Below are 13402 nucleotides of genomic sequence, written 5' to 3'. Positions count from 1 at the left end.
TTTGAAATTGATTCAATTCATTAATTTAGTTAATTTATTTTACTCATTTATGCACACAAACACCTTTCTTGTTCCTATTGGAGCACAGATTGCACAAGTGGTGTGTATGACAACACCTGTATCAACATCCGCAGCTGGCGCACGTGAAAAAAGACAAGAGAAAGTCTGCCTTGCAAAGGGAGACAACACGAGACAACACAAACTTGGTGTAACATTTGAGTTACCAAACTGTGACGTCTGTACCGAGGTACTTACCGAACCATGATTTTTTTGGTACCGTTACACCCCTACCATTTATTGTTCTAAAGGTTTGTATCCAAAAGGACTTTTCCTTAGGAAAAGTACCGAAGAGTATCGAAATTCATATTGGTATTGGTACCGAAACAAAGATTTTGATATCGTGACAACACTATTTTGAACTTATGATCATTATGGATGAATCTGCTGATTGTTTTAAATACTTAGCCATTTTTTGCGACATTAATTTGGTTTATATGACTAAGTAAGTAAACAGGAAGAATGTGATTTGAACATGCTCTTATGCAGAGTGAATTTTTTTTCAGCATCTTGTTCAAGGGCACACCGACACGACAACAGTCAGCTGTTGCTGTGATAACACCTGTGAACTGTTGGCAGCAGCAGAGTCTGACTGACCAGCTGCTGCCACCGTTCAGCCAACACACAGTGTCGACTCAGCATCATTTACGAGGTGAGTGGATCAGCAGGATGGCGGTGTCGAGGGAAATGTTATACTGTTAAGAGAGATAAAACGCACCTTTCTCCACGGCGGTGAGGTAGGCCCTCTCCTCTGCAGACAGCTCCACCTCAGCCCGGACAATCTGAAGCGGGATGCGGTCGCGGTACGGCGAGTACGTCGCCTAAACAAACACAAACAATAAGAACACAAAACACTTTAAAATACAGAGAATCATGTCTGTTAAAATACAAAAATTCTAGTCAGGTTGCAGTTACAATTTTCATACATGTCTGTGCAAACATAGATGCTTTACACACCTTCCCCCCGACAGCACAGAAGATCTATACAATCAGCACAGTTTAAAGATGGACATGCAAGATCAGTGTCACCAGTTCAGTATCTGACCAAATGTCTCCCCTTCTGTTCCTGAGATATGACATTAAATAATGACCAGAGAAGTGTTTTATGCAGAACCTTATGATGTCACAGTGAAGTTGACCTTTGACCTTTTGGATATAAAATGTCACCACTTCATCATTTCATTCTGTTAGACATTTGTGTGAAATTTGTGAAAATTAGAGTTTGAATTCTTGAGATATCTCCAAACAATGCTTTGTGAGGTCACAACCTTTGACCTTTGACGTTGACCTTTGACCTTCAACTATGAAATTCTGATCAGTTCATTCTCGAGTCCAAGTGGAGGTTTTTGACAAATCAGAGAAAGCTCCACCAAGGCCTTGTTGAGATGATGTGCTTAAGAGAATGAGATGGATGCAAGGTCACAGTTATTTTGACCATCAAAATCTAATCAGTTCATTGTTGAGTCCAAGAGTCATTTGTGCCAAATTTGAAGAAATTTCCTGAAGCTGTTCTTGAGATATTGCCTTCACAAGAATGAGATGGATGCAAGGTTACAGTGACCTTGACCTTTGACCATCAAAATCTATTCATTGTTGAGTCCAAGAGTCATTTGTGCTAAATTTGAAGGAATTTCCATAAGCTGCTCTTGAGATATCACCTTCTTATGAATGAGGTAGACAAGGTCACAGTTACCTTGACCTTTACCTGCCAAAATCTAATGAGTTCATTATTGATTCCAAGTGGATGTTTGTGCCAAATTTGAAAGTCCCTCAAGGTGTTTTTCACAAGAATGAAACAGACGAGGTCACAGTGACCTTCGACCACCAAATTCCGATCAGTTCATCCTTGAAACATTTGTGACAAATTCGAAAAAAATTCCTCAAGGCGTCTTTAAGCTATAGTATTCTCAAGAATGGGACGGATACATAGATCTACGAATAGACAGACAGATGGACAACTCGGAAACATAATGCCTCAAGCCACAACTATCACCTGCGCTGAGGCATAAAACATAATCTTAGCTACTGAAGTCAGATTTTTTTCCTTCTTCACTGTTAAAGCACAATAGTAGGTGTCACTTTTTCCACAAATATTGACATGAAGCTAAACTAGTATGATACAGGAATATCGGCATGTCATCGGTATTGGGTAGCAGTGCGGGAAAAAAACGATACAGCAGTAGTATAGTATCGCGATATTTTTGTATGGCAATATCGTATCGTCATATCGTATCAAGGTGAGATGAACAGACTGAAAACTTTATCTTATTAGGTAAGACAGATGTTGACACACAAATATATTTTATCGCAATACTCACAACATATCTAAAATCGCAATACTATTGAATCGTGACTTAAGTATCGTGTAAATACATCATGGATACTCTGGTGAGTCCGACCCCTAGCATCGGCCGATATTGGCTTTGTAATGAGCTATCAGAATTAGCCAACATGCTTTTTCTTAATTTGCACGAGTAAATATTACATACATTGAAAAATATCATATATAGTCTCCACTGCTGGTGGGCCATCACGACAAGAGTACGCATGTATGATATGGTGTTAATTTCACTACAGAAGAGACAATTAGGTAGGTATATCAATATCGGCAAATGGGTTTTTACATATCGGCATATCAGATATCATCAAAAAAATCCAATATCCTGCATCCCTAGTATGACGCAATAAAAACAAGGCTTTCCTGCAGCTTCAGTGATTTATTAAAAGCTACTGACAGACTTGTTGTAAATGTGTAGACTGTCACTGTGAAGTCTGGAAACTTCTTTCAGTCTAAATCCTGAGAAAATAGCTCGATGTGACTTCTGTGATGACGGTTACGAAGCGTCTCCGCTCGTGTCAGCAGTTATTATTACACTTTTATTAAATATTACATCAAGTTTCAGGGGAAATTAACGACTGAGGTGGTTGTTTGTACTGTCATCTGGAAGCTACATTAATAACAAGACGAGATGCGTCAGGATCTGTGTGATTCAGCTCAGCGGGTGACGATGATTGATCAGTCACATGGTGATTAATCAGAGCAGCGATGTCAGGACAAAAAGGAAAGCCTTCAGAGTTTTTAAACACCTCAGTTAGTCCCAATTAGGCAGGAATCTGTGGGGGAAAACTCATCATTTGGACATACGTCTTATCCATCTGCATTGATTTAACTTTATTTAAACTGTATTAACCGGATCTGTTGAATCAGTGACTCTGTGTCAGTGACTGTGAGCAGACAGGGAGTGGCATTAAAGACACAGACTGACATTGCCGTCCCCAGAGCCATGTGGCTAAAACTGTAAATATTTGATTCATGGCTGTTTGGTTTGGGGCTTAAACGGGCCTACAAGTCAAATAAATCAGCTGTTTGTTCATTTGCAAAAATCCTCTTTCATATCTGCAGTTTTCATGCAGTGGTGATTTTATTTTATTAGTCAACCTTTCAAAACAGAGTCAACAACATCCATCATTACGTTACAGCAGAACGAGACACATGAAACAGACTGCTGATGAAAATACAAATTTGGTGTTGAATTAACCTTCAAGTTAAAATGAAAAGCATCAGTGGTGGGAGGTGATTCACTCATGGATGATTTCATTAGTCAGCTGTCAGCACTGACAGACTTCTTTGCCTCTGTGTTTAATCTGGTACATCTATCTTTGTGGGGACCAACAGACCGAATTACAAATATCACTTCCAGTTAGAAAACCGGCAATTGATTACAACCGTGGAGATATGTAAAATCGGCAAACTTGTTGATTTCTAGTGCTATTTTCAGGCATATCTGAAATGTTTAATCTTTTGACGCCTGAGCAAATTAGCATGAGAAGACGGCAGCAAGCAATGAAAGAAGAAATTACCCAAAAATTTGGCAGGAAATTAGTAAAAAGAGAAAATTAAAAACAAATTAGTAAAAAAACAAAAAGGGAAAAAATGACCTGAAAAGAGTGCTTGGAATTTTAATAATTCTGTATCATATTTTTTTTTAAATATAATAATAATAATTACTATTATTATAAATATATATTATTCCTTAGCTTTTTATGTATTTTTTAAAATAATTTTCTAAATGTATTTTTTTTTTTTTTAGCTATTTGTAGGGCATCTCTTACCAAGTTGCTCACTGCCTCTTTCAGAGTGAAAGCAGCACAAGAAAGGTGATGTCTCTCCAGGTTTCAAACATTGAAACAAACACCTATCTGACGTTTCAGCTGTGTTTATTTAATGTACACTTTAATGTGCTTTGGTATCATGGTTTATACACCAAATCTATAGCCACAGGGACTTCATGTCAATCACAACATTGCGTGAATGTGTTTGTGTTTGACTCACCTTCTTGTAGTACAACTGTGTCATGGGATTCATCTGGCCAGTCTGGAAGAAAGACAGAAAGAAAGAAGTGAGAGTTACTAAGGAAAAACAGGAAGAGGAATATCAGCAATACTGCAACACATAAAAGCAAAGGAAGAAAAAAACACTAGATATTATATACTATAGATATTGTTCACTTTAAACATCTCACAAAGTCACGAGAAAGAAAGAAAAACGCGGTGTTTAAACACAACAAAATAGTTCAAGATTTGCTCCAATGCCAGCACTCCTTCTCTGAGTCATAACCCAGTCAATCCTGAACAAACAACCACAAATCTGCTCACAATCCCATCCACCTCTGACTCAGATAGCTTTAGCGCCCCATTTTGAAGCACTATCCATTTCGAGGTGGTGAAATAATGTTTTGTCGTGTAACTGTCCTGCTTTTTTATTTTATTTTCTGTTGGCTTGGCTGACAGACAGACAGCTAGCCATGTTAATATGCAGAAACCTAGCACCCACTATGCATCCTCTGGTCTCCACTGGTTAGCTAACGTTAGCCTTGGTCACTCAGTGTCATGAAGGAGCTAGCTAGCAGCACCGATCATTTGTCCCAGTGGCCGGATGACATTGCTACAGAAGTCGCCAGGTTGCCCCTTGTGAGTAAGCAGATTCATTTTGAGCTGTAAACCCCCTTTAGCATTGTTAACTATGTTAGCGCCACTAGCCGTGTTGTCACTGCTAATGGTGCTAACAGAGCTAACAGTGAGCTTAAGGGGATTTATGGCCCAAAATGGTGCCGCTTGCTTACCAGGCAACCTGGGGGAGACTGAAGGGTGAGCACAATGTTTACACAGCAAAGCTGTCGGGTGGAGACTGCGTTACTAGCGGTGATTGCCAAACAAGTGGTGTGCAGCGCGGTAAAATGAAGAGTAGCAGAATTAACCGGCTGACATTCGTAACCGCTCCAAGATATTCGCAAGTGTTAACTGATTAACAGTTGAGTGCTGATATTCCTAATCCTAGCACAATGGAAGTGTAATAAGCATTTCAAAACCTCAAAGTCAAAATGTTCTCATAAAAACAATGTCCCTGTAAGTCAGGATAATGACATGACCTTCTGTGGATTATACAGACTAAACTGTACAGTGTTTCTGAAAAAGCGCATTGCTGTTGAGTTTTTTATCTTCCTTTTTTTCAAATGTTATTTTCCAATGCTGTGAGTACACAAACAAACTCCCACTGGTTGAAATCTCAGCAGCGAACATCTCAAAATCATGGCAAATGAAACCCAAACTGTCTGCATGACTAGATAGATACCACTATGGGGTGAGCAGGAAACTTTTTCTTTTTTTTTTTTTTATGTCAGTAAAGCTTAAAATTTAGACAAGTGAACTGTGAACGTCCTTATCTGTGTTGCTGCATGATTACACAGAGGAATGATAAACAACAATAATGAATTTTCACCCAAATCTGAGGTGGGCCTTAATATAACATTTCCAGAGTTCTTAAAGTAAACTTAAAGACCTTAGACTGCATATTTTTACTTGACTAAAGACCAGTAAGAACCCAGTCTGACATTTGAAGACTCGCAGAGAACCAGCAGACAGCAGGAGCACAGTAAGTGTACCTCCAGCACAGATAAAACCCTGCAGCCTGAACCTGAACTGACACAGTGAGAGACAGTGATGGACGGGCGGACAGTTGAAGCAGTGCAGATTAGTGACTCTACATACATTCAGCACAATATACAGCATACAGACCAAGGATAAGCCTCATCCCACAGTGTAAGACGCTCTAGTCTTGTTAATACATGTAATCCCCATGAACCGCTGCCTCCTGAAGAATGTTTAGAAGCTCTGCCTGTTTGCACCTTTGTGTTTATTTGTGTAGGTTTTATCACGTCAACTTATTGCACTTTAATTGCCCCACGTTTGTTTATTTTGGGAGTAAGCGTTATAGACAGATGATGCATTTTGATTACTTTACATTTACCTACGCAGTGTGGGATTAATTTTCCAGCAGTGGGGAGCCGTCAGAGTGAATCCAAATGAAATCAATAGTAGCGTAGGGTAGGAGAAAAGTTAATAGCACTTATTACCAAGGTTAGCAACACCTTCTTTAAATACTACTGATACAAACGTTAATAATGTAGATATTCTGAAGCCTGCTACTTCAAATATCAGAATATTAAACAGTTTACGAATTGAACTGTCAAAGCAATATTTGCATCAATGGGAAAAAGACACTAAAGGGTTTGATTATATTCTTTTACACGATGCCTCTGTTTGTGAGCAGACCGCTGGCTGCTCACCATGCACAAAATCACGCTGATGATGACAAATACGCCACACACACAGTCACAGATGTGGGTTAGGACTCAGTCTGACACTGTAAATTGAATCTATTATTGCAGCTGTGATACAGATCTGCTTTTCAACAGGGCTGCTCGAGGGGCGGGAAGCAGAGACCATATATAGACCACCAAATACACATCCACAGTCAGTCACATATAATGCAGCCTGGAATTTCAATCAAGTTGTTGTATCATCATGCAACACTGTGGTAAAGATGGACAAACAACCTTGCTGTAGTGATGGGCAATGCAGTTCTTTAGATGTTACTGAATCACTAGAATCAGTTCATTAAAAAGATTTGTTCAAAAGATTCGTTCACCGAATCGTTCAGTGTTTGGCGGGAGGAGCCCTGACTGTGTACTGCGTAGTCCGACTCATTGAACTGATATACAGCTGAGCTGCTGCTGCATCTGTCCTGCACTGGTGAGTCTCATTACTGGCCAGCCTAACCTTTTAAGTTTGTTTATCTGGAAACTAAGTCTGTTAAAACAATGGGGAGGTGTGTGATTGTGTTCATGTGGCTTGACTCCTGGCTACATTAGCCGTTAGCTTGGAGAAAACAGTCCCTATGAAAGTGTATCACTGAGAAGAAATGATTTGAATCACTCAGGGATCGGGGTTACGTTGTTCACTTAGTGATTTGTTCACCGAGTGATTCATTCACCGAGGGATTCATTCACGGAGTGATTCGTCACATGGAAGGCAGTCCCTCCCTGCACCCTGGCTGCCTCATGACTCACGAGTGATTCATCGTTTGCACAGACCGAATTGGCAGTTCCACTCCCGGCCTGCAGACTCGCTGCTGAGCTCAACTGAACTGAGAAATGAACGAATCAGTTCCGGAAGTGATTCAGTTCAGTACGTTCACTCAACAGATTCGTTCTTTTGAACGATTCGTTCGCAAACGACACAACACTACCCTGCTGCTAATTAATGAAGGGGGCATTAGAACTGACCTTACATTTTTGGTAATTTGGATCTTAATACTGCACCTGAAATAACGAAGAACTAGAATCACCGCCATGTGGTTATATGCCTCCACGAACCAAATAAGTTGCACTTACAGTTAACATGCATGTCTGTGAAAACATGGATACATGTAACAAGGTGAACAACCAAGAGTGTCACCAGTTCAGTATGCGACCAAACGTCTCCCCTTATGTTTCTGAGATATGATGCTGAGTCACGGCCAGAAGTGTTTTTGCAGAATATGATAATGTCACAGTGAAGTTGACCTTTGACTTTTTTTTTTATATAAAATGTCACCACTTCATTCTTTTATCCTGTTAGACATGTGTGTGAAATTTTGTCTTTGTTAGCATATGCATTCTTGAGTTATGGCCAAAAACATATTATGTGAGGTCACAGTGACCTTGACCTTTGACTACCAGATTCTAATCAGTTCATTCTTAAGTCAAAGTGGATGTTAATGCCAAATTTGGAAAAAAAAAAAATCCCTCACAGTGTCCTTGAAATATCTCGTTCACAAGAAAGAGATAGATGAGGCCACAGTGACCTTGACCTTGACCCTTGACCACGAAAATCTAGTCACTTCGTCTTTGAGTCCAATTGACAGTTTGTGCCAAATTTGAAGAAATTCCCTCTAGGAGTTCTTTAGATATCACATTCACAAAAATAATGTCACGGTGACCTTGACCTTTACCCGTGACCACATGTATGGCGGGATGGACAGACAACTCAGAAACACAATGCCTCCGGCCATGGAGGCACAAAAACACTGCAACTTAAGCCAACACGTGCAACATACAATGTATACACGGCATAAATCAACACGCTGGAAACAGAAAACACAAGCAGAAAGTGAAAATGTGCAAGTCATACACAACAAAATGGCTCAAAGTTACAATGCAACAAAAGTTTCCAGCAGACTCTAAAAACAAGGTGACGCACTCATTAATCCTTTGGTGTTGGAAAATGAACACCATTTTAGTTTTAACATTCTGGGGGCCAGACTCTGATATTACTCGAGATACCAACCTGTCATTATTCTTGTGCTTTATCTAACTGCATTTGCTTCCTTTAAAGTTGCACTGTGTTGAAGGCAGATCCATCAGCATTTTTTGTGGGTTATATATATTATGCGTTTGATATCCTACTGTGTCTGCTGTTGATGTTTCAGGACACCACAAGCAACAATGGGATGTCAACAAAAGCACATGGTTAGACTAAAGGGTAGTTCACATTACACGATTTTCACCCTGATTTTGCGTCGCGGAGACTATCGTAATCTTTTGGGTGTTCATACCTGGCGACGTGTGTTTCTATCAGCGGGAGTGTCGCCAACTGCGTTACAACCTGTGTGTGCACAGCACAAGATTTCTCCACCGAGGCCTCGCCGACAGAGCCCCAGATAACGCAGTGACGTCACCAAACTACGTTTTTTAACTTGGAGACGACACTTAACTTATTACGGATATATACAGAGAAAGGTGACGTTTAGAGGGCAAGCCCAAATAAGCAACTCCACTTTAGAAACAAGCCCAAAGTCGCGGCTAATAAGCAGACCTGGCAACCCTGTGGCATCTCCTCCTCACATTTCTTTTGTCCTCCTGCATGCTGACATGGGTATTATCCCACCTCTCACTGGCTGATGCTCTTTGTCAGTCGTGTCAGACTTCTCCAGTTTTCTAGCACGCCAGATATCCAGTCCCAGTTGCAGATGAGGGGGCGACTTGCTCATAGGCTACATGAGGACTCGTCGTGGCAGACTATCTGCGACTCACCTCCGACCCAAGGTGGCTCTCAAGATCCTCTGCAACGTCAAAATTGTGGTGAAAATGGTGTAATGTGAACTCGGCTTGAGGCAACAAAAGCGCGTGGCTATCAATGGCGGGATGTCAACAAAACCATGTGGATAGTAGGGTTGGGTACCGTTCATAATTGAACCGATACGGTACCGGTATCTGGAATTCGGTACCGGTACCAAACGGTACCTTATTTAGGTACTTTTTAAAGTCTAAACTTCTCAGTTTCAACATTTTATTGAGAACATTTAGGAACAGTGCTGCACGTTAACTTTTGTCTGCACATTTTTTTTTGTCGCCATTGTTGCTGAGTCTGAGGTGCGAGTCATGCGCTCTCGCTCCGCCTCCACCTCAGATACTGAAATTTGGCACCGATTCATTTTAAGTGAATTGGTACTCGGTAGTACCGACGTGAATCGGTACCAAGTACAAACAGTACCGAGTTTCAGTACCCAACCCTAGTGGATAGGTTAAGAAAGTAACTTAATGGTTTGGATCAACATTCATATAGGAAGTAGGGTCAAAGTCTGGGGGTTGCTGCAGCCTTCCACCAGCTCGTATATTACGTTGTTACTGGCAGAGCTTCCAATTGACGCTGTTCTGCGGTATATCATACAGGAGCTAGCGGTGCCATCTGGATGACCGGTGGCGTATCATGACACTGTAAAAGGTTCTGTCTGGCCGCATTACAAACTGATGACACCTGGCAGTGTAGCATACCACCATGAAAGGTGGCTTGTGCCGTCTGTGTCTGGGTCCGAAATCACAGACAAAGCAGCAGTATTTGATGACTTCAGAATGAGAACTAACGCAGCGTCCACAGCAGTACAATGCTGGTAAATAATCAGACAAGATTAGATAATAAGATAAATAATAGGCAAGGACACCACCAAGGTCAGACATTTATGGATATTTGTTTAGACTGTTAGAAAGTGGCTAAACTAATCATGCAACAAAATGCATCAGGATCTGCCTCCTTCAGCAAACGACTGTTAGGATTGTTACAAATGTGGTCTGTATTTTTGTTTCTGATCACAGACTGTGAATCTAAACCCTTGAGTTGTCTGAGGAGTATATACACAAATCACATGTAGCCAAATGAGTTCCCTGCTGCTTCCTTACAGTCAAAAAGCTTTAATGAAGCTGAAAAGAACAAGAAATCTTCAGCTGTGACACTCGGCCCCCAGCTGAAGTGTTGTTGGTATTTAAAATCTGCGTCCTCGTCAAGAACCCTAAACCTTTAAAATACTCAAAAGGCCACAAACACAGTGCAGCTAAACACACTTGTGGCTCCTCATCCTGTCAAGTTCAAACACAGTTCGCTTGTAAAGAAGAGTGACAAATCACTGGCAGAGAGATACAGATCCTGAATCCTAAATCTGAGCGTGCACCCACTAAGCCCACTGAAACAGAAATCCCTATCTCTGCTGGCAGATAGCGGAGGGCTGACGCGGTCACAAGTGGCAGATTTATTGGCCTTAAAGTGATGCAGAATGTTTTGCTCTGCTGACATTGTTGTTGCTTTAAAGTATTGTGTTTGTGAGAAGAGAAAGAAGATGTCTCTGCTGTCAGTGGACCCTTTATCAACAGCTGACAGATAAATTAATGCCTCCAGTTACCAGCTTTGTCAAGTGGACTGAAAGTACTGACTCCGCTGACAGTTTCCATGGTGCTTTGGAGTATAAATGTTACCAGGGGTTATTTACAGTTACTGCGAGACAGACAGTCATTCCCCCCCAAAAACTGAATTTACGTGGATACTTTTACTCGATGTACTTTAATTTATTTCAGCAATAATGAGGCTGATTAAACTCTATTAGCCACAGAGGAAGAGGCAGGAGGAAACACTGTGACCTCGGCATCTTGTATGTGTTTGACCTTTTTGTAATGAGTCACTGTTTGCCATTTTAATTCAGCTGATTTATTTGCAGTGAATTAATTCAACATCCAGGAAGACCTTCAGTGACCACAACAGGACCGGACTGGTTTGGGACTCAAGTGACGTGAACTGATCTGAGCTGAGTTTACTGAACCAGACGAGATTAGATTGGACTGTAACAAACTGAGAAATGACTTGATCTGGAGTTAACTGTGTTATTTAATCTATCTGGGAGCTGCCGAGTAGAGTTCCGGTAATCAGCTGGTAGGATGAAGGAGAAGTGCAGCTCAGTTGCCAGAAGAAAATGTTGGCATTGTACATTTCTGCAAACCAAGGATGTGTTACATTTATACGTTTTATAGGTACAACAGCAACATTTCTAAAGAGCCATTGTGTGTGAGCTGACTGTCATCTGGAGGTGTAGGGGATGGTGGATGGCGTGACACCTCAGTGAGACCCCTGCCAAGCTTCAGACCACTGCTAGAGACCAATAAAATCTGTTGTTTTTCAGCATGTCAACGCAATTTCAGCCACTTTTTAACCATCAAACATGGGTGCTTTTTATTGCCTCATTGCTGTATTTCCACAGGGGTTAATGCCACAAACAGCTGTTGTTTTCTACCAAGACATCGCTACATTTCAAGCTGGGATGGCGCTACTGAAAAACCAAAACACTTTCGGTATGGTACCTCTGGAACCAAAAGTAACCCTTCAGACATGGTACCTAGACCCTAGCGTTTCCACTGCAAACAGTAAGCTGAAATGTGGGCGGGGTTGTTGTCACACTGTATTTCGTCATTATCAGTGACACAGATAGAACTCTGCAACTCGTTTATCATCCACAGAACGCGCCGACATTTTCAGAACAAAGTAAAACAGGCTGCAGTGAGAGTCTCTCTCCATGGGACATTTAGAAATAGCAGCTTTGTGCATTTAGTCCTTCTCAGGCAAGCTCATGGGTTTAGTGTTGCTGTAGCCCACAGGAACAACGCTCCACAATGCTTTTTTTTCTTCTCCAAGTGAGGATTAGAATATATGCAAAACCAGACACAACTCAGCCCTGAGCAGAGTGACCATCCTCTACTGACCAATCAGACTGCAGTGTTCACAGCTCCACCTCTTGGTACCAGATCTGTGTGCTAGGTACCCCAACAGAGGGGGGACCAAACATGGAGGTAGTACGGAGCGGTCCCAGTGGTACCATCCACAACTTTTCACAGTGGAAACAGAAAAAAAGCGTACTGAACTGAACGGTACCGTACTGCTCGGTGGAAACATGGCTTAAGGGACTGGCTTTTACTAAATCATTGCTGTGTTGCCAGGTGGGATTGTGCTTCCAAATTCGGGTTTTTCAGCCAAAACACAATCTTTTCCTGACCATAACCAAGTGTTTTTTGTGCCTAAACCTAACCCACACAGCATTGTTGAAGACAACGATGAAGATTTACTTTTTTAAATTCCATTTTTTCACTCTGTTGTCATAGACACACAGGCCCGAAATACACACACATGCAAAAACAGGACCTGTCTGAATCACTGAAATTAAAAAGACCTCTTCACTTTGTGTTATGTGTTGTGATTTGATCATAACGTTGCATGGAAAAATTCAGATCACTAATGAATGAAAAGCTTTTCCTTTAGTTATGAAGACAAATAATTGTTATTCTAACATATATTTTAAATGCATATGATGATGATGGAGAATGCATGCATAAGAAGGAAATTTATATGACAAGCATCTTAAATCCTCCGTAATATTCAGCAGACCCATCTGAACTTAAATGAGTCAGAATAAACATCCGTAACAGCCACAGTGACCCTGCTAAAATGTCTTAAAGCAAGAGCAAAACCTTCTCTATCTAACATGCTGCACACAGCCAAGCTAAAAATAAAATGAAATACAATAAAATTGTATTTCCAACAGCGGATAGGGTTATAAGGCAATGTAACAATGCAGGGGAATATGTGGAACTTCAGTTGCTAAACGCTCCCCCATGTTCATTAGCTGCTCTCTAACGGTGTCTGTCTGCAG

General features: G+C 41.0%; 1 protein-coding gene across 1 annotated transcript in view; it reads right to left on the bottom strand.

Moving 5' to 3' along the window:
- The window catches only part of trpc5a (transient receptor potential cation channel, subfamily C, member 5a), a 219471-nt gene that overhangs the window by 120690 nt on the left and 85379 nt on the right, over positions 1-13402 (bottom strand). Inside the window, exons 2-3 of the mRNA XM_050066698.1 lie at positions 4391-4432; positions 776-878 (exon numbers count right to left, since the gene is read on the bottom strand). Coding sequence (XP_049922655.1) covers positions 776-878; positions 4391-4423 — 136 coding nt within the window. The 5' untranslated portion in view covers positions 4424-4432. The remainder of the gene's footprint in view (positions 1-775; positions 879-4390; positions 4433-13402) is intronic.

The sequence above is a fragment of the Epinephelus moara genome, chromosome 17, assembly GCF_006386435.1.
Source record: "Epinephelus moara isolate mb chromosome 17, YSFRI_EMoa_1.0, whole genome shotgun sequence".
Classification (NCBI taxonomy): Eukaryota; Metazoa; Chordata; class Actinopteri; order Perciformes; family Serranidae; genus Epinephelus; species Epinephelus moara.
Note: the sequence above shows the minus strand (reverse complement) of the source record. Positions and strands in the feature narration are given on the sequence as shown.